At 37.3% G+C, this 23,323-nt stretch overlaps 1 protein-coding gene across 10 annotated transcripts in view; it reads right to left on the reverse strand.

Moving 5' to 3' along the window:
• LOC136864525 (CAP-Gly domain-containing linker protein 1) overlaps window positions 1-23,323 on the reverse strand; it is a 958,550-nt gene that overhangs the window by 388,198 nt on the left and 547,029 nt on the right. For 8 of the 10 annotated variants that reach the window (XM_067141621.2, XM_067141618.2, XM_067141617.2 and 5 more), the window contains one exon: window positions 9,114-9,348. In XM_067141621.2, the coding sequence (XP_066997722.2) occupies window positions 9,114-9,348 (235 nt within the window). The remainder of the gene's footprint in view (window positions 1-9,113; window positions 9,349-23,323) is intronic. The other 2 variants (XM_067141619.2, XM_067141616.2) reach the window with 1 other exon arrangement.

Raw genomic sequence — 23,323 nt, forward strand, 5'->3', positions numbered from 1 at the left:
TCTCCATAATACAACTACGTGCACTCACAGCCAAAAATCTAGTGATTGTATTTGTGGATTTTAAGAAAGCCTATGATTCAGTCGAGAGAGCAACCTTGATAAGCACGTTAGAAGAGTTTGGGATAGATAAAAATCTAGAAATTTAATCAAAGAAACCATCACTGACACAACATCACAGGTTAAGTTTATGGGTATGTTGTCAAAACCATTCAAGATCGAAACAGGTGTCCGACAAGGGGACGGGATGTCACCACTACTGTTTAATGTTATACTTGAAAAAGTGGTCAGAGAGTGGAGGAAGAGACTGACGGAATTAGGGGTGAAAAATGGAATATCACTGGGAAGATCTGGAGTCAAAATTGACTGTCTAGCATTCGTAGATGATATGGCAATACTGGCAGAAGACACTGAAACAGCCAAGGTACAAATTGAAACACTTCAAGAGACTGCTGTAAAGACGGGACTTCAGATATCCTTCGAAAAGACAGAACTAATGATTCAGGACAAAAAGGATCCGACACAAAATATTGTCACCAAATATGGAACAATTAAAAGAGTACAGAAGTTTAAATATCTAGGGGAATGGATAACCCCAACAGGACTACCAGGAATAGCATTACAGGAAAGGGCAAGAAAGATGGAAGCAGCATACCAGTTATGTCGAAATGTCTACAATAAAAAATCAGTTTCATTCACTGCAAAAATCAGACATTACAACACTGTCATCAAACCAGAAAGTCTATATGCGATCGAATGTATTCCACTGAACAGGAAGGGCTTACTAGAAAACATTGAAAAGACAGAAAGGAAGATCTTGAGGAAGATACTAGGGCCCAGGAAAGTGGGTCAAGAATTTAGACTGCGACCAAATGAGGAACTATACAAAAGGACCGAAAAAATCACAACATCCTTCAAGAAGAGAAGTCTCTGCTTCTACGGACACATTAAAAGAATGCCACCAGAGAGAACAGCCAAGCGAATTCTGGAATACATGGAGAACAGGAAGACACAAACTAGCTGGCTTAAAGGGGTCAAGGAGGATATGGAGGAAAATAATATATCACAGCAGGCAGTGTACAACAGACAGGAATACAGAAAAATCATCAACAAAATTAAGGTATTCCAAGATCAAAGTAGCAAAAAACGGACCGGCAACAACTGGTCACGAGAACGTAAAGAAGCCCACTCCGAAAGGATGAAGAAGTACTGGGCCGATCGAAAGAGGAAGAACCGTAAATGAATGATGCTTAACGTGGTCCATAGTAGACCTATTCGAAAACAATAATAATAATAATAATAATAATAATAATAATAATAATAATAATAATAATAATAATGATAATAATAATAATAATAATAATAATAATAATATTAATACTCTGGATCGTCGTCAAAATGTGAGGACCATGCTGGAAATGGGTCCTAGATGGGTAATTACTACGAATGCAGTCCGGCCGTGGGTTCAGTACCGCCAAGGCACCCAAGACGACACCACCCCGGATCTCCTCAAGGATTAGATCCACATTAAAAATGCTTATAGGAAATGATGGCCTAGATTTAGGGACCCAACTGACCAGGTGGAATACCTGGACCTAGCCCAGGAAGTACGAAATCGATTGCTGGAAAAAAGATTGAAAAATGGGAGGAACTTTGCCGTAATCTCTCAGGAAAGGAGTCAGTTTGCGAATTTGGCGGAATATCTCAGAAAACAAGTCAGATCGCGAATATCGGCGGATTATATATAAAACGTTAAGCATTCAATTATAAATTTCAGTATAATACCATAGCGAAGCACGGGTATCTTGCTAGTAATATATAATTTATTATCACCAGTAAATATGATGTAAAAATCCGATGTAATGTTGTGCAACACAGGGTAAGAGTCTAGAACAACGCAATGCAATAGAACTGTTCATTTGTCACTTGAGTTTTACAGAATGTTCTATTCATTTGTATATAGGTTATTGGAGACTCGAGGAGATACGAGAGAGCATGTGTGTCGTACTTTTCTTGAAGCCTGACCAGGCAAGCTATATGAAGGACGGTCTTGGGTTGTTGAGTTGTTAGTGAGAGTTGCTAGTCGAATTAAGTATGTGAACTCATGATGTGATTTTGCCGTTGAAGTGGTTATGTTGTGTTGGTATCAAGTGTTCCGTAGTTGGATGACATGCTAATGTGCCAGTCGATTATGTTCAAGATGGTGGTTCATTTGATATGGAACTGTTAACGTATACAAAATTTGTAAATAAAACAGTGTACACAATGGACAGCATCTTGTGTGTTTATCTTTGTGAATATGATAATGCAATGATTTGGGTGATTTTTTCTCAATCAGGAGGAAGAAAATTAGGTGAAATGAAGGATGGATCAGAAATTGCAATCTTTGACGCTGGAGTAGATAGCTGAGTAAGAACTCAAAATATTGAGCCAACTGTTCACAACTGTCAAGGTTATTCAGAATAACATTGCAGTTCTCATCCACAAAACATAGCAAAGGCTCTTGATAGACGGTAAATCCAGATTTGAAAACATGGTAAAAGTTATGAGTGTTGTTCCTCCTTCCTCCTGAAGGTTTCTTCAATGGTCTCCACTCACAGAGAAATGCAATAGAGCTGTTCAGAGATGTGACAGACTTGCGAGATCCAGCATGATGGATGCCAGAAGCTGGAGTCCTACTTCGGTGCACGGCACACGATGATGGATAGCGACTGGTGGTTGACCCTGGCAATTTACCTTTACATAAGCACATTTTGCTTTACAGATCACTTTAGCAGTCAGTTTACATTGGATGAGGAATTCTTCTAATTTTCCTGTCTCATTCCAGTGATTCCTGGCTTGAAACTGTTTTCTGAGGGCTTCATCACATTGTTCAAGTTCAGCTGGAGTGTTTCTTTTCTCCTGCTAAATTGATCATTAGAGTAGCAACATACTGAACCTTCTTGGAAATGTCTTCCCACTTATGTGATTCTAGAGATTCAAACTCTTTCTGGTAATTACTGTATTTATTGACTCTTTAAAATGATCTTCTAATTAATCTAAAGCAAATACCCTAAATGGAAACAAGGAATTGACTGAAATCACTTTCATCCATCTTGGATTGTACATAAAATTACAGGTGCATCAAAGCCATATAAACAGTCAAACCCAGTGGCGTACAGTGAACACATTAGTTACCCCAGCTGCTAAAAATGTTTTAAAATATAAGCAATTGTAGCCCCACTAGACTCTCTAAAGTCAACATTACCATTTAATAAGGCTGCATTTTTCATGGAAAGGTCTACATGAGAAAGATCTTTCAAAAATAGTTTCAATTACAAAGTCGCACATATATCCAAATTGATATTCATGGCACCATCATAACTTAATCTATAGCAGATTTTAAACCATGTACTTACAGATTCAACCGGTGATGCTTTGTGATAGTACAGTCATGGTTTTCACAAAAATACACTGGGACCAAGTATTTGTTTTTAACTTAAAATTCCTAACCTAAACTGAATCAGCAAAATTTAACTGGTATTTTACCGTTGCCGAAGTTTTATAGTTTCACTTGCTTACTGAGTGTATGTGTGTCAATGACAAATGAGGAAAAATATACGTCACGATGTATAACACACGTTATATTCAAGAAGAATCCCACAGAACTCGCGAAACCTTCACCTATAATCCAAAAGGAACACTACAAAAATTCACTATATATCACCATTACATTGCAAGCTGTCCACTTAATGACCGTATCGATGAGTTAAATCAAATAATTAGATTAAATTACCACCTAATTGATACTTTATTATATGCCTTTGGCTGGGTAGGAGACAGGGATCTGCGCCCAGATGGCCTTCACTTAAACCGCAGTGGTACATATAAGTTAGGAAACTTGTTTAGAAGGGTTATAGGCAGGTACATTCAGGGAAACAGGATGGCCTAGGGAGCGGTGTTAAGCGAACAGGGAACTGGAAATTAAGTAGGGATGACATAAATATGTTAGTGCTCAACTGTAGAAGCATTGTAAACAAAGGTATTGAATTAAGTAATTTAACAGATATATACTTACCAGATATTGTAATAGGAGTTGAATCATGGCTGAGAAATGATATAATCGATGCAGAAATATTCTCACGAAACTGGAGTGTGTATTGTAGAGATAGGATAGGAATGGTAGGAGGGGGAGTATTCATTCTGGTGAAAGAAGAATTTGTAAGCCACGAAAAAGTTAAGGATGAAAAACATGAAATTCTGTGTGTAAGGCTCTTCTCTAAAGATAATAGGCAACTTGATGTCTTTGGAGAGTACAGACCGGGAAAGGGTACCGCCGACGCTGATTCAGAACTATTTTATAAGATAATCAGCTATGTTGGAAGTGAAATGGAAAGAAATGTTATAGTAGCAGGTGATCTCAATTTACCAAATGTCAAATGGGAAGGTAATGCGAATGACAGGAAGCATGACCAAAAAATGGCAAATAAGTTAATATGGGAAGGGCAGCTGATTCAGAAAGTGATGGAACCAACTAGAGGGAAGAATATTTTGGATGTGGTGCTGATAAAATCAGATGAGCTCTATAGAGAAACCAAAGTAATAGATGGTATTAGTGATCATGAAGCTGTTTTTGTCGTAGTTAAAAATAAATGTGAAAGAAAGAAAGGTATTAAAATTAGGACTATTAGGCAGTACCATATGGCTGATAAAACAGGCATGAGGGAGTTTTTAAAAAGTAACCATGATCGCTGAAAAATGGTAAATAAAAATGTAAACAGATTCTGGGATGGGTTTAAAGCAATTGTTGAGGAATGTGAAAATAGGTTTGTTCCTTTAAAGGTGGTAAGGAATGGTAAGGATCCACTATATTATAACAGAGAAGTAAAGAGACTAAGAAGGAGGTGCAGACTGGAAAGAAATAGAGTTAGAAATGGTTATGGAAGTAAGAAGAAATTGAAGGAACTTACTAGGAAATTGAATCTAGCAAAGAAGTCAGCTAAGGATAACATAATGGCAAGCATAATTTGTGGTCATACAAATTTTAGTGAAAAGTGGAAGGGTATGTATAGGTACATTAAGGCAGAAACAGGTTCAAAGAAGGACATTCCAGGAATCATTAATGAACAAGAGGAGTGTGTATGCGAGGATCTTCAAAAGGCAGAAGTATTCAGTCACCAGTATGTAAAAATTGTTGGTTACAAGGATAATGTCCAGATAGGGGATGTGAGTAATACTAAAGAAGTATTAAAATTTACCTATGATAACAATGACATTTACAGTAAGATACAAAAGTTGAAAACTAGAAAAGCAGCTGGAATTGATAAGATTTCTGGGGATATACTAAAGGCAATGTGTTGGGATATAGTACCATATCTGAAATAAACATTTCATTATTGTTTGGAGCTATACCAAATGGATGGAGAGTTGCTATAGTAGTCCCTGTGTATAAAGGAAAGGGTGATAGACATAAAGCTGAAAATTACAGGCCAGTCAGTTTGATATGCATTGTATGTAAGCTTTGGGAAAGCATTCTTTCTGATTATATTAGACATTTTTGCGAAATTAATAACTGGTTTGACAGAAGAAAATTTGGGTTTAGGAAAGGTTATTTAACTGAAGCTCAGATTGTAGGATTTCAGCAAGATATAGCAGATATCCTGGATTCAGGAGGCCAAATGGACTGTATTGCGATTGACCTATCTAAGGCATTTGATAGGGTAGATCATGGAAGACCACTGGCAAAAATGAGTGCAATTGGACTTGACAAAAGAGTGACTGAATGGGTGGCTATATTTCTAGAAAATAGAACACAGAGAATTAGAGTAGGCGAAGCTTTATCTGACCCTGTAATAATTAAGAGGGGAATTCCTCAAGGCAGTATTATTGGACCTTTATGTTCTCTTATATATATCAATGTTATGTGTAAAGAAGTGGAATCAGAGATAAGGCTGTTTGCAGATGATGTTATTCTGTACAGAGTAATAAATAAGTTACAAGATTGTGAGCGGCTGAAGGGTGACCTCGATAGTGTTGTGAGATGGACGGTGGGCACTGGTATGATGATAAACGGGGTTAAAAGTCAGGTTGTGAGTTTCACAAATAGGAAAAGTCCTCTCAGTTTTAATTACTGCGTTGATGGGATGAAAGTTCCTCTTGGGGATCATTGTAAGTACCTAGGTGTTAATATAAGAAAAGATCTTCATTGGGGTAGAACACAGCAAGCCTTCAGACATACTGGTACAAGACCTCCACAACAACAATAGTAAGTACTCTTTCCATACACACACCAGGCATTCCTTCATACATACACTATACTTATATTAGCTTATCTTTACAGACTACACCACAAACGAACATAGACAAGAGAGGTGTTGCCACCAACAGCTTCTAAATTCAAACTCAAGACCTGCAGTTTATTATATTAAAATTTTCACAGTTGGATTACATAACACAAAATTTTTTCATGATGAAGGTTCATACCAACATGACACATATCAGCCTCAGAACATTCTCGAAGATTACCTGACACAGCTAAACCAACATACATAGAAGCAAAGGAACCACACAGAAGATAAAAGAATGGATTCTAAGCAACATGAACTTTTAATAAGCATTTTAATGTGTTAAAACTTTTTAAGTGTTTTATATTGTGGCCCATATGTTTGAATGTGTTCTGTATACTCATCTTCTAACTTATTGTAACTTTTTACCTTTGACCACAGATATTTTAACTTCATGCTACTGTATACTGCATTACCATCCCCCATTAGACATCCGGATGTCTAACACAATAACAACTTGTGATTTGTCTAATGGCTGGAAACTAATCACGTACTAGCTGATGATGGCCGTTAAGGGCCGAAACTGGTACTAGTGTAATCTATTTACAATAAATCGTGTATTGATTGGTGGAAAAACAAATTTCTTGTCTATACATCTTCAGCTGTGTACAACAAACTTAGATGATGATACATGAATAGTAAGCATGTTATAAAACCTTATTCTTTTTTCCCATGGGAACCTTAAAAATCTATTACTAATTTGTGTTGAGAGAGGAAGGGGGTGGAAGGGGTTTGGGGGAGGGAAGGGTTGGGTAAGGAGGGATACTGGACGATACTTAAAATTAAATATTTTTGAAAACGTCTTTTAAAAGTTTTTTTTTTTTTTTTTTTTTTTTTGCTAGGGGCTTTACGTCGCACCGACACAGATAGGTCTTATGGCGACGATGGGATAGGAAAGGCCTAGGAGTTGGAAGGAAGCGGCCGTGGCCTTAATTAAGGTACAGCCCCAGCATTTGCCTGGTGTGAAAATGGGAAACCACGGAAAACCATCTTCAGGGCTGCCGATAGTGGGATTCGAACCTACTATCTCCCGGATGCAAGCTCACAGCCGCGCGCCTCTACGCGCACGGCCAACTCGCCCGGTCTTTTAAAAGTTTGTGGTGATGCATTTCCATAAGATCACTGAATGACTAGATCTTGTATACAATAAAAAATTTGATTTTTAAACACTTGAGGACTGAAATACACATCAAATTTTTAATTGTACATAAGATCTAGTCATTCAGTGATCTTTTCTTTTTTTTTTTGCTATTTGCTTTACGTCGCACCGACCGAGATATGAGATATGTCTTACGGCGACGATGGGATAGGAAAGGCCTAGGAATTGGAAGGAAGCGGCCGTGGCCTTAATTAAGGCACAGGCCCGGCATTTGCCTTGTGTGAAAAATGGGAAACCACGGAAAACCATCTTCAGGACTGCCGACAGTGGGGCTCGAACCCACTATCTCCCGATTACTGGATACTGGCCGCACTTAAGCGACTGCAGCTATCGAGCTCGGTCATTCAGTGATCTTACAGAAGTGCCTAACCACAAACTTTTAAAGATGTTTTCAAAAATGTTTGATTGGAAGAATACGTTTTAGCCTACTATAGACTCGGATTTTAATTTTAAGTACCATCCAGTACCCCTTCTTAACCCAAACCTCCCCCCCCCCCCCCCCCTCCCTCCTTCCTCTCTCAACATCAAATAGTAACAGTTTTTAAAGGTTCCCATGGGAAAAAAGAATAAGGTTTTATAACATGCTTACTATCAATGTATTACTGTCTAAGTTTGTTGGACACAGCTGAAGATGACCACTAAGATGTCGAAACATGTACTGTAATTGTTAATGTTTTTATAATTCGCCAAAGGCATGTAATCAAGTATCGATTAGGTGGTAATTTAATTTAATTATTTGATACCACCATCACAGACAACCAAATACAAAATTCTTTTACTTCACGCTTAGTTCTGTATTAATGCTGAGCAACCTAAATATTTTTCTGCGGCTATCAGAAAACATACTCTACACAAGCCATGAATGAATTGCTCGAAAAAACTTTATACATGCCGAAATCCAGAAATAAAATATATTCTTCTATATTACAATTAATTTCATAAACTAGCTCTATTTTTATTAGCAAGACAATGTGCAAGTGGCTATACTGTTAACGTGTTGATATTTTTCTTGTAGTCTCGAGTGTGTGGCTCTGAACACTTCCGAGTGTCAAGATTTAAAACTAACATACCTTACCCAAGGTAGCTGTCCTGTTGCCGTAAATTGCTGTTGGGGGAGGGCCCGCCGCCCGCCGCCCCGCCCCGCTCAAAGGACAAGGAAGCTTCAAGTGCATGCATCAACCAAGTAACTTAAATTTTGCTGGAGTAGCTCTTTTCAGCCGGCAAAGAAACCCAGCTCGCTGGAGAAGCTGAACTACGGTAGTGCAAGTGGATTGTCGAGACAGCTGTACTTGGCTTGGCATAGATGTTCGCAATTCTTTAAACTTTACAAAAAGCATTCTAAGGAATAATAAGAAAATGTTAATACAAAGATACTTACCCCAGCAGCGCTGGGGTGGATGGAGTTCAGTGCATGCCACTGGTCAAACCAAAAGTTAAAGATGAAGAAGAATTGGGTACCTAATTGTAGTATGTTTCCTCCTGAATTTTCTCCTGTCTTATGTTACAGTGGAATGCTACTCAAGTGTAGACCAAACTTGACACTATTTAATCTGGAAGAATTGCAGAAGAATTACAAAATACCCACCCACTGCTCCTTTTGGCTGGTTTCCACCAGGGCAGAAACTGAAGCCTACCTGTGAATTAGATCCAAGAGACGTAACACCCAGTCTTACCCTGGCACTACGCACAGAGCTCGCAACCGAGCTGCTTACGGATGCGACTGAATCGCGAGATCCAGCACGACGGATGCCAGAAGCTGGAGTACTAGTTCTATGGATGGCACAAGATGATGGTCGGCGACTGGCTGGTGACCTGCTTACTTTACTTGCAAGTGCAAATAGTCCACACTTGGGCTTACAAGTAAAATACCTGTTGGTAAGAAAAACACTAACTAGAATCTTTTTACACACAACTGATTGCTGAAACACTTGGGAAAAAAAAAAGTCAGTTCTCTACTTAAATTACATAATAATATTGGAAATTACCATATAAAAAAACAGAAACTCAGTTAAGTTAGTACTAAGAAACAAAAAAACAAGCTAGATCATTTTTACTATAGATGGGCTTAAGTTAAGCACTGCAAACTTCTCTTTGGGAAGTTCCAGGTATAACTGGCAAATACAAAATGATTTCATAGGATCTGCATGGAACTTTTTTGGGATGAATGAGCTATTACAAGTAATGAACTTCATTCTGGTTCTGTATGACTTTAAATATCTAAGATAAAATTCTAAAAGAATTTAATTGTATAAAGTCCACCTGTTCAATACACATTTGCCATTTGATAAATGGTCTGCCTAGAAAGCTACATAGTACATGTCTGGACCTAGCCTAGAGGTCAACATCAGCTAAAATAACATAAAGAAGAAAGACATATACAAAAAACACTGTTACGTAAAAAACTTGAGATAAAATAAATCAACAAATGCAATGAAAATCTATGTTTAAAATGTGACATAGCTTCAATCTTAAAATACACTCAACAAATGCAATGAAACTCTGTTTAAAATGTACATAGCTTAAAACTTCAAATTTGGTTGTAAGTGTGAGTCCAACCATATTTAATACAACTATTGGCTGGCTGGAGGAAATACACAAAAATTGTGAAGACTGTTAAATGTTGTTCTATTTGCCATGCTTCTGGAAACGGAGTGAAATTTTGAAAACTCCGTTGCATTTCTTCATGGAGAATACAAGTATAGCCAGGATTTCCACTTTCCCCCGGCCCTGTGCTTGTATAGATCAGGTTGGGTCGGTGTTGACCACTACACTGACAGGTGACCGTTCTGATGTTATCATTACAAATTTTTTTTTTTTGCTAGCGGCTTAACGTCGCACCGACACAGATAGGTCTTATGGCGACAATGGGATAGGAAAGGCCTAGGAGTTGGAAGGAAGCGGCAGTGGCCTTAATTAAGGTACAGCCCCAGCATTTGCCTGATGTGAAAATGGGAAACCACGGAAAACCATCTTCAGGGCTGCCAATAGTGGGATTCGAACCTACTATATCCCGGATGGAAGCTCACAGCCGCACGCCTCTACGCGCACGGCCTACTTGCCCGGTCATGACAAACTGACGAACTTCAGCGGTAATTAAATGAAGCAAATCTCATGATTGCAGAGCTACAAAAGAAGTTACAGGAAGTGTATATGAGAAATGTAGGCACTTATTCATCTATGGAGAATATTAAACTTGTAAATTGTGTGATGATAGGCGATTCTATCGTGCGGCATATAGGACAGGAAAAGAAATCAGTGAAAGTGATGTGCTTGCCGGGAATTTGAGCAGAACAGTTGAACAGGAAAATAGAGGATGAATGTGGTGGGAATGAGAAGTAATAATCCTCCACATAGAAACTAATGATTTAAAAAGGCAATGGACTGAGTGCATAATTGTGGACATTTATGATCTAGTGAACTAGACTAAAAAACAGTTCCCGAAGGCAAATAATGTAATTTAATTTTTTAATGTCGTGTGGCTATTTCTAGCTGAGTGCAGCCCTTGTAAGGCAGACCCTCCGATGAGGGTGGGCGGCATCTGCCATGTGTAGGTAACTGCGTGATATTGTGGTGGAGGATAGTGTTATGTGTGGTGTGTGAGTTGCAGGGATGTTGGGGACAGCACAAATACCCAGCCCCCGGGCCATTGGAATTAACCAATGAAGGTTAAAATCCCCGACCCGGCCAGGAATCGAACCCGGGACCCTCTGAACTGAAGGCCAGTACGCTGACCATTCAGCCAACGAGTCGGACAATGCTGTAATTAGTGATACACTAAGGAGACCAGATGTATCATGGAAGAAGATTGGCTGGTTGAACGAAGAGCTGCAGTGGGTGGCCAAAAGTTCCGTTCCGGATCATTCTTTGTAGACGGCAACAGTTGGACTGACGACAGGGACTTCAGCAGGGATGGACTTCACCTGAACCAGCGAGGAGCGGTGAGACCAGGTGAACTCTTTTTGAGGGTTACAGAGTCCTTTTCCACCTAATCAGATGACAGTGTAAAACGGGCAGCCGAAGGACGATCCACAACAGGAGCAGATTCGATGCAGCTACAGCGACAACAGGGCCACCAACAGGATATTATGAGAGGCAGTGATACCGGATCATGTAGGTTTCTTAGATTGTTGCAAGTAAACTGCATAAGTATTGGTAATAAAATTGCAAAATTCAAAAACTTAGTTGATGCGAGTGACCCCGATAGGTGCAATAACAACTTAAGTCTGAAAACACTGTTTAAAAAAAATCAAATCCAAAGTTTTGAAACACTGTAAATAACAGAGTTTTTCATTTATGGACATCTTGATTTATACATATAATTTAACGGCAGTCCTTAACAATATTTCCATTTCATTGCAAATTTAATTTCACTAGTTCTTAAATATTTTGATTTAAATGTGAGTTTACTTAAGTTGTTATTGCATAGACTGACAAACAACACCTTAAATTGGCATTTATGGGCAGTAGATTTGTTCAAAATAATTTAATATGGAAAAGCAGCTACCCTGTACTGATTAATAAGTATATTTTTATAATATATATACAGTATATGTAGAATTTTCATAAAAATTAAACTATTTTCCTAATAATGCATTTTGAAAGAAATTTCAAACAGAGAATAAGTATTAAATGATTTCTTATACACTAGCATTGCCTTGGATAACATGAACTAAATTAAGTAAAATGTATAATAATAATAATAATAATAATAATAATAATAATAATAATAATAGTAATCACCATCATCATCACAAAACAGGAGTTTATGAACATTCATTCTTGAATGATTTCACTTTGCAGTTCACTTTCTTCCACAACAGTGCCTTTCTCTAATAAGTGCATCTGCATTCTCCAGTTTTTAAAACTAGAGTAAAGAATAAAACATAATTTATTTTTTTTACTTCAAGCCTTTTTATCAATGAGGCCACAAAGAAAAGTGTCCTGCACTATCTTATCACCAGTTCCCAAAACAAATTAAACATTAAATTAAAAATTAAACAGGAAAAAATCTGTGGCAGTTTCTCCTGCAACAATATCCAGTATAACTGAATACTTTCTTGCCACTAGTACTCACATAGCTGTCACCGCGACTCCTTGTGGTTTTGTTCTGCATGTGTTTCCAAAAGTCTCATTGAAGTAATCTCTTCTTTCCTTCTTTCTGCACTGTTCCTTCATTTACCTTCTCACCTGCCTACTGATCACACATCTTTACAGAATAAAACTACCAAAACCATACGCAACAGTCACAAGACAACACTCACTGATTCCCGCGCATGAGAGATACTGCCACGTCGAAGGGCCTAAGTAAGCCCAACTGTTCGCCGGAAGAACGGCTTGCTACATAGCTGTATATAATGCAAGCTCCTGCCATCTAGCATTGACATAATGAAATAATATTTGGAGGATAGATGAAGAACGGATTGAGGATTATAAAAATGCGTTCTCCGGAAAAACAACTTAAGTCGACTTAAGTGGTTATTGCACCGATCGCCTCAATTGTGGGAATGAAAGATGGTTATCGGATAATATATATAATTCAGAAATGTTCAGGTCAAAATATGTAACATTTAGATAGGATAGAGGGTCAAAAGGAGGGGGAATTTTAATTTGTGTTAAGTCAGAGCTATATACAATATTAAATAGAAGGAAGGATCCACCTTTCAATACTCCATTGTTAAGTTGAACCAAATAGAAGTTACAACCTGTTCATTTGGGACCGGTTTCAACCCATTTGAAGTGTCATTATCAGCCAATTAGCAAAGCAGTGCAAAAATTAACTCATAAAGATCTAAAAACAACTAACACAATGATCACAGGCAAAAAATTAACACTATTTTGTGCCGAAGCAATTCCAGTTGATGTTCATAACACAATGATCACAGTCAAAAGAGTAAAAAGAACACCACAATTTCGTGCCGAAACAAATCCAGTTGAAGTTCATAAGCAGGTCTAGTACAATCCTAATATGCATATTAGAACAAGTCCTTTAACTCGTTATTGATCTCAAATACAACATCTTCTTACGTCTTCATATGTGAATGTGGCGTAACAGGATTGTACTAGACCAGTCTTCTCTCAAGTAAAAAAAAAATGTTTATTTTTAAATGAGATTCAAAATACCTATTTCCACGTCTGTAAGATCTTCAGTTTTTGTGACGTAAGTATCCTCATAAAAATTAATTCAATTCTTTTACGCTTCTTTTCACCCCCGTTAAGTGCCTTTTCCGAAAATAAAACAAATGTTCCTGTATTTTTAAAGGACTTTCCAAATACCAAGTTCCACGTCTGTAACATGTTTTTTGACATATATTCCGTAGATATGCTGGTACTCAATTTAAAAATTCACCTGCTTTTTCAATTCTTTTCACCATGTTAAGTGGATTTTCCAAAAACAAAAAAGTGTTTATTTTTAAAAGAGATTCCAAATACCAGTTTTCACATCTGTAACATCTTCAGTTTTTGAGATATAAGTATTCTCATAAACAGAATTCAACTCCTTTACTTATATTCACCTCCCCACCCCTTAAGCAGATTTTCTGAAACCAAACATTGTGTGTTTCTTTATTTGGAATCTTCTTTCAAATACAAATTTTCGTGTCTGTGATATCTTCAGTTTTTGACCTATAAGTATTCTCATAAAATCAAATCAACTCCTTTTTCACCCCCCCACCTCCTTAAGTTGATTATCCCCCCCCCCCCCCCCTCCCCAAATGTGTTTCTTTACTTTTAAAGTAGATTGCAAATACCAGTTTTCACATCTGTAAATTTCAGTTCTTGAAATATAAGTATCCCCATAAAAAGAATTCAATTCTTTCACTTCCTTTCACCCTTACTTATTAAGCGAATTTTCCATTTTAAAAAATGTGTTTATTTATAAAGGAGCTTCCAAATATCAATTATCAGGACTGTAACATCTTCAGTTTTTGAGATATATGTATCCTCAAATAAAAGAATTCAACTCCTTTTCCACTCCCCCACCCTATTTGATTCCCCCCCCCCCCCCTCTGAAAATCCGTATTTATTTTTAAATGATATTCCAAATACCAATTTTTACGTCTATAACATTTTTCGTTTTTGAGATATAAGTATCCTCATACAAAGAATTCGACTAGTTTTTCAATTCCTTCAGGATGTGAAGCACAGTCGTATGCGCTAATCTGGTTTCTTGGGTGAGCTTACGAATCATCTGGTTTCGATCACCGTCCAGTAACGCGGCAAGAGCATGCACTTCTTCTTCACTGATGCTCGTAGGACAACCTGCCCGATGAGCGTCCGCCACAGTTTGCCGACCATCGTTGAAGGCTTTTACGCAATGTGTCACTGTTCTGTAAGGCAATGCAGATTCCCCGCAAGCCTCTTGAAGACCTTGATGACACTGTTGTGCTGTACGACCTCTGGTACATTCAATCTTGATCCAACTCCATTGTTCCTGTTTGGAAAACATAGTGACAACGTTATGTTAGACTGCAAGTTCACACGTGACTGTGTTTCTCTCGCTTGTGCGCATGTAGGTGATGTGGGAAGGGCGAGTCAATTTGCTCTGAGGTAAGGCAGGTATGTAACCAGCGTGTGCTATCAGCGACAATATTAGATTCCATTACATAGCGTCTGCACAGCAGGGTTGCCACTATTCAAGTTCCAACCCTCGTGTATATATATAAAATAACATATCCTGATTGACTGACTGACTGACTGACTGACTGACTGACTGACTGACTGACTGACTGACTGATTCATCATCGCCGAGTCAAAACTACAGGACACAAAGTCACAAAATTTTGAGAATATATCTATATTACAATGTAGGTGCTCGTTAAGGGAGGATTTTTGGATATTCCATCGCCAAGGGGGTGAAAAGGGGGGTGAATTTTTAAAATTAGAGTATATATCTCAAAAACTTAATGGTTTAAAGACGTGAAAATTGGTACATGGAATCTCCTTTAAAAATAAGGAAACACATTTTTTTGTTTTTTAAAAATCCTCTTAAGAGGGATGAAAAAAGGTGAGAAAGGGGTTGAATACCTTTTTGAGGATACTTACATCTCAAAAACTGAGGATGTTACACTGATGAAAAGTTTTATTTGGAATCTCCTTTAAAAATAAAGGAAGTCAACTTTTGTTTTGTTTTTGGAAACCTTACTTAAGGGAGGGGGGGTGAACAGGACTGACAAAGGGGGATGAATTTTTTAAATGAGTATATCTCAAAAATTAAACATAGTACAGACGTGAAAATTGGTATTTTAACCTATTTTAAATATAAAGTAACACACACAGTACTTACTTGTATATGGAAAAATCATTTGGGGGGATAAAAAGGACTGAGAGGGGGTTGAATTATTTTTTATAGGATACTGATATCTCAAAATCTGAAGATATTAGATGTGAAAATTGGTATTTGGAATCCCTTTTAAAAATAAGGAAACATAATTTTTTTGTTTTTGAAAAATCCTCTTAAGAGGGGTGAAAAAAGGTGAGAAAGGAGTTGAATACCTTTCTGAGGATACTTACATCTCAAAAACTGAGGATGTTACAGTGATAAAAAGTTTTATTTGGAAACTCCTTTAAAAATAAAGAAACACGTAATTTTTTGTTTTCGTAAAATACACTTAAAGGGTGTGTAAAAAGGACTGACAAGGAGTTGAATTCTTTTTACGAGGATACTTATATCTCAAAAACTAAAGATGTTACAGACATGAAAATTTGTATTTGGAATCTTCTTTAAAAACAAAGAAACGTGCATTCTTTTGATTTTGGAAAATCCAATTAAGGGTGGGTAAATGAATTGAAAGAGTTTAATTCTTTGTATGAGGATGCTTCTATCACAAAAACGAAGGATGTTACGGATGTGAAAATTTGTATTTGGAATCTCCTTTATAAATAAAGAAACATGCATTTCTTGCTGGGGGAGAATCAACTTAAGGGGGGTGTAAAAGGAGTTGAATTCTTTCTTTGAGGATACAAATAAGAAGTGGACTTGAAAAATACAACTCTAAGGAGTTTTGACTGGGCGATAAAAAGAACTGGCGTATGGCTTTTAGTGATGCGAGAGTGTCCGAGGACAAGTTTGGCTCACCAGATGAAGGTCTTTTAATTCGACGCCCGTAGGTGACCTGCATGTCATGATGAGGATGAACTGATGATGAAGACGACACATACACCCAGCCCCGTGCCAGAGAAATTAACCATTTATGGTTAAAATTCGCGACCATGCCGGGAATCGAACCCGGGACTCCTGTGATCAAAGGCCAGCACACTAACCATTTAGCCATGGAGCCGGATGACTGGGGGATGAGGAATGATGAAAAAAATATAAGTTTATATGAAACCGTTTGAATTACGAAGTTAAAATGTCAAATGATATCCTAGGTGTCAAATAACAGAAGGTTTGAAACAGATTTAACCCATCAGAGAGGTAAATGGGGGACAAGGTTTGAAAAAAAAAAAAATCAATTCCTTCCTCCGAAACGGTTTGACATACAAAGACAAAATTCCAAATAGCGGTATGTATTTTAAATCTTAGGTGTGAAATAGGAAATATTTTTAAACATTCCACCGCTAAGGTGTCAAATGAGGTTAGCTCTGTAAACTAAATTATTCATCCCTCCAAAACCGTTTGGCGAAAAATTTGTAATTTTACGAGAAGAGTCTTCTTTTATGTCCTAGGTGTAATATATATGGTATACTTCAAAACATTTCTCCCCTAAGAGGTTAAGATGGTAGTTGACTTTCAAAAACACAATATCCATTCTTCCGAAACCGTTTCAGGCACGAACATGATTTCTTATGAAGGGTTGTCTTCTATATCCTAGATGTTAATAAATATTTCAAAACGTTCACTCCTTAAAAAAGTATTCATTCCTCCATTACTGTTTGACGTACAAAATAAAAATTTCACAGGTTGGTCGCTTTTACGTCCTAGATGTTAAATCAGATATGGTTTAAAACATTCAAATTCTTCCGTACGGTGTTCAAATAAATAATCATTCCCCCAAAACCGTTTGACGTACGAACTGAGGACGTATTTACAGGCTCAGCTGACAGTAGACTCTCCAAAACGTAAAACTTTGAAAAATAACTTTCATTTTAAAGCTGTAGCGAAGCAAGAGTATCTTGCTAGTCTATATATATAAAATAACATGTCCTGACTGACTGACTGAGTGACTGACTGACTACTGGACGTAAAAGAATGAAATTTTGAGGATATATTTATATTACAATGTAGGTGCTTGTTAAGGGAGGTTTTATGGATATTCCATCGCTAAGGGGGTGAATTTTAAAAATGAGTGTAGCTATATCTCAACAACTTAACTGTTTAAAGACGTGAAAATTGGTATATGGAATCACCTTTAAACACATTTTTTTTGTTTCTGAAAAATCCTCTTTGCTATGGGCTTTTACGTCGCACCGACACAGATAGGTCTTATGGCGACGATGGGATGGGATAGGCCTAGGAGTTGGCAGGAAGCGGCCATGGCCTTAATTAAGGTACAGCCCCAGCATTTGCCTGGTGTGAAAATGGGAAACCACGGAAAACCATTTTCAGGGCTGCCAATAGTGGGATTCAAACCTACTATCTCCCAGATGCAAGCTCACAGCCGCGCGCCTCTACGCGCACGGCCAACTCGCCCGGTGAAAAAAAAAAATCCTCTTAACAAGGGTGAAATAAGGTGAAAAAAAGAGTTGAATATCTTTTATCATGATACTTATATCTCAAAAAAGAGAATATGTTACAGTCATGAAAATTGGTATTTGGAATCTCCTTTAAAAGCAAAGAAACACATATTATTTTCTGTTTGGAAAATGGACATAAGAGGGGGTAAACAGGAGTGACAAATGGGGTGAATTTTTAAAATGAGTATATCTACAATATATCCCAGATGTTACAGATGTAAAAACTGGTATTTGGAATCTCCTGTAAAAATAAAGGAACACCCATAATTTGTTATCTGAAAAACCACCAAAGGGGAAGTGTTAATGGGGGCAAATTTTAAAATCAGCATATTTACAGTACATCTCAAAAACTTAACATATTAAAGATGAGAAAATTGGTATTTTTAATCTCTTTTAAAAATAATGTAATACGTATTTCTTGTTTTTGGGAAAGCACTTGGTGGGGGGTTAAAAATGAGTTAAAAAGGGGATTGATTACTTTGATTAGGATACTGGTATCTCCAAAACTAAAGAGATTACAGACGTGAAAACTGATATTTGGAATCTCCTTTAAAAATAAAGAAAATGTATTTCTGGTTTCCAGAAAATTCACTTAAGGGGGTTGTACAAGTAGGGGTGGGCACTATGTCCCTGTTTCGGCACACTGTGCTGGTGCACGGCTATGTTCCACTGTTCCGGAACACCGAGTGTCAATTGTTCCAAAACATTCCCAAACGAGGCCGAGACAGTGACTCGCTGTCCCGTCAGAAGCGCCACTATGCACTGCCCTTCGCTTACTAGCTGACTGTCGATACCGACTGTGTGCCGCCACTTGCTGGAGTGTCCCGTGTTCTGTGTTCTGTCACATCCTCTTTGTTCTGTGAGTTCCGTTGGCCTTTGGTACATGAGAATAACATTATGTGTTCTGTTTTGTTTTTAACTGTTTTGTAAGAGTGTTTTCATTGAAGCCTAGTAATATAACCGTACAAAAGACAGTAAACGTTTCATAATGTCACATCGGAGTCCTGTTTAGGACATTTGTATTAGAATAAAACCCAACAGAGTGAAATGCAATTTATGTTGTTCCATTTTGCCTGCAAAGGGATCTTCAACTGGCACAATGACAAGACATTTCAAAATTAAACATCGTACAATATTTATTTTTTGTGTTCTGCTTGTATATTGTGTACGTAAATAGAGTACTGATGAATGTTTCTTCAAAAGTGCGAGTATATTTATTTTTGGTGAAAGTAAAATTGTGACATTCGTAAACACATCTACTCCAGTGTAATTGTGACAGGTGTATTTTGGAATGAATGAAAACTTTCTTATCCTAAAAGCAACCTTTAGACATGATTTTTGGGTGTGTATTTCAGAGTTCCAACTGCTTTTTCACGTGCTGTGAAGTCTTGTCCTGGCCCTAATTACTCACAATACAGGCCGATACATTCAAATGGTGAAAATATCCTTGGATTAGTTACTTTTAAACACCTGTACTGCCATTGTGACCGTGTTATGTATATATCACATTGACCGAAAAATCTTAACCTAAAAGCAGCCTTTAAACGTGATTATTGGGCATGAATTTAAGTGTTCCAACTGTTACTTCACATTCGGTGCAGCTGTATGCCGGCCATAACTACACACAGCACGTCCGGTACAGCAGCATTTACCCGCTGACGCAGAGCATGTCATGTTGCCTCGTGCAGTTCTCTCTACTGCACAGCTACAGTCCCGTGTGCCGTCACACTGTACCAACACTCCACCTCAAGTTCCTAATGTTCTGGAACAACTGAGTGTTCCAGTCTGCCCAACCCTAGTAAAAAGGACTGAAAAAGGCATTGAATTCTTTTCATGAGGATACTTATATCAAAACCTGAAGATGTTCCAGACATGACATTTGTATTTGGAATTTTCTTTAAAAATAAAGAAATATGTATTCTTTTGCTTTTGGAAAATTTACTTAAGGGAGTGGGGTGGGTAAAAAGAAGTCAAGAAAGTGTTTAATTCTTTTTAAGAGGATACTTATATATCAAATACTGCAGATGTTACAGACATGAAAATTGGTATTTGGAATCTCCTGTAAAAGTAAAGGAACATGCAAAATTTGTTTTCTGAAAATCCACTTAAGGGGAAGTGTTAATAGGGGATAATTTTAAAAATAAGCATATCTACAGTATATCTCAAAAACTTAACATAATACAGATGTGAAAATTTGTATTTTTAATCTATTAAAAATAAAGTAAAACGTATCTTTTTGTTTCGGAAAAACACTTACGGGCTGAGGGTTGTAAAAAGGACAGAAAGATTGGTTAAATTCTTTTTATGAGGATACTTATATTCTCAAAAACTCTGAAGATGTTACAGACATGAAAATTTGTACTTGGAATCTCCTCTAAAAATAAAAAAACATGTATTCTTTTGTTTTTGGAAAATCCAATTAAGGGGGGGGGGATGAATTGAAAAATTAGTTGAATTCTTTGTTTGAGGATACTTATATCTCGGAAACAAAGGATGTTACAATGAGAAAATTGGTATTCGAAATCTCCTTTATTAAAAATAAAGACACAGTATTTTGTGGCAGGGGGTGGAATCTACTTAATGGGTGTAAAAAGAGTTGAAATCTTTTTATGAGGATACAAATAAGAAGTGGACTTAAAACAATACACCCCTAGGTGATGCAGGAAATATTAAATTAGGAAATGAAGTCTTAAAGGAAGTAAATGAATATTGTTACTTGGGTAGTAAAATAACTAATGATGGCAGAAGTAAGGAGGACATAAAATGCAGATTAGCACAAGCAAGGAAGAGCTTTCTTAAGAAAAGAAATTTTCTCACTTCAAACATTGATACTGCAATTAGAAAGATGTTTTTGAAGACTTTTGTGTGGAGCGTGGCATTGTATGGAAGTGAAACATAGACGATAACTAGCTCAGAAAGAAAGAGAATAGAAGCTTTTGAAATGTGGTGTTACAGAAGGATGCTGAAGGTGAGATGGATAGATCGGATCATGAATGAAGAGATACTGAATTGAATTGGCGAGAGGAGATCGATTTGGCTAAATTTGACAAGAAGAAATAGAATGATAGGACACATCTTAAGACACCCAGGACTTGTTCAGATGGTTTTTGAAGGAAGTGTTGGTGGTAAGAATGGTAGGGGTAGACCAAGGTATGAATATGACAAGCAGATTAGAGCAGATGTAGGATGCAATAGTTACGCAGAAATGAAAAGGTTAGCACATGATAGGGTGGCATGGAGTGCTGCATCAAATCAGTCTATGGACTGATGACTCAAACAACAACAATAAAACCGTTTGAATTATGAAGTTAAAATTTCAAATGATATCCTAGGTGTTAAATAACAGAAGGTTAGAAACAAATTTAAGCGCTCTAGTTAAATGGGGGTTAAGATCCGAAAAAAAAAAAAAATCATTCCTTCCTCCTAAATGGTTTAACGAAGGAAGACAAAATTCCAAATAGCAGTGTATATTTTAAATCCTAGGTGTGAAATAGGAAATATTTTTTAACGTTCCATCCCTACAGTGTTAAATGAGGTTAGCTCTGTAAACAAAATTATTCATCCCTCCAAAACCATTAGATGTACCAAGTTCTAATTTTACGAGAAGGGTCTGCTATGTCCTAGGTATAAAATATCATATACTTCAAAATATTTCTCTCCTAAGGTGTTTAGATGATGGTTGACTCTCAAAAACACAATATCCTTTCTTCTGAACCCATTTCAGACACAATTTTTTTTTTTAAATGAAGGGTGGTCTTCTATATCCTAGATGTTAATAAATATTTAAAAGTATTCACCCCTTAAAAAAAGTATTCATTCTTCCTTTACTGTTCGACGTACAAAATCAAAATTTCACAGATTGGTCGCTTTTACATCCTTGATGTTAAATAAAATAGGGTTCAAAAACATTCAAATTTTTCCATATGGGGTTCAAATTAGTGTTAGACCAGAAAATAAATAATCATTCCCCCAAAATGGTTTGACGTACGAACTGGGGGCGTATTTTACAGGCTCGTCTGATAGGGGAGTCTCCAAATTATAAAACTTAAAATACGTAATTGAGCCCTTATTTAAGTGCTCATTTAATTAATCAGTCATTTATTCAAAAATACAGAGAATATTTCATTTTATTAAGTAATAGTAATTGGCAGGAAACATTATATTCAGCAGCACATGTCGCAATTTCTGCAGGGAGCTTGGAGCTCGGGTTTGTTTGCTCGCCAGCTAAGTTTGGAAGGTGGAATTTCAACATGACGTACACAAAGCAGAACAGGGAAAACAAAGAACTCCAACGGACAACATTTTGGATGCTCGGCGAGAGGCTAGGGTCACCTACGAGAAATGTTTGAAGTAAGCGTCAGGTACGCGATGTGTTGAACCAATGAAACGATAGAGCCACCGTCGATATGGCTAGGCATTGGTCTAGGGAAGAGATGGCACCAATCGAGGATATGACGGCGTCTTCGAGGATGAGTTAATAAAAATGACCGCGTCAGTCACCCTATTATTTGGCGAGATTCTGTGCAGGTAACATCGTAAGAAGAAGTTTTTTATTTACTCGAGTGATCGTGTGGGGACTTGCAAAATTTTGTTGGAAGACGCTCAGTCTGCATTTCATCTATTCAAGTTTTCTAATACTGGAGAATGGCACTTAACTTACGATTACCAAAGGGAGAGAACAGTTCCATTTAATCATTTCAAAATGCATAGTAGCCTGCCTGTGTAAATAGTTTTCCAAGAGCATAAACTTTACAATTTCCAGTCCAACCTTTTATAAATGGGAAATATTTGACCTAGTTACGGGAGTAGATAAGAGAAGCGGTTCCGTGACTGAATGGGAACCGGTTTCTCCCCGGCTGTAGTATTCTAGTAACCGGCAGGTTGATCTTGATCTAGTTTCTACATCGTGAACGAGGGGATGTTTTAGACGACATCCGGAAGCAGAAGCAGCAACGGAAAATAAGACATCACCTTTCTACCCCTCAATGGAGACAAAAGGACTGATCCAAGTCTTTTCTGAAAGCAGCATCATCATCGATATGGCTGGCTAAAAACTAGATGGGGTCGGCTGTTTCCTGAAGACAAGCGGTGATAAGTCAACGAAACAGATGAGTACAGAGTTTTCAATGTAATTATGTTAGTGTGAACATGTTTAATGTTGCAAAAGGGGATA

The sequence above is a fragment of the Anabrus simplex genome, chromosome 2 (assembly GCF_040414725.1).
Source record: "Anabrus simplex isolate iqAnaSimp1 chromosome 2, ASM4041472v1, whole genome shotgun sequence".
In the NCBI taxonomy this organism is placed as follows: domain Eukaryota; kingdom Metazoa; phylum Arthropoda; class Insecta; order Orthoptera; family Tettigoniidae; genus Anabrus; species Anabrus simplex.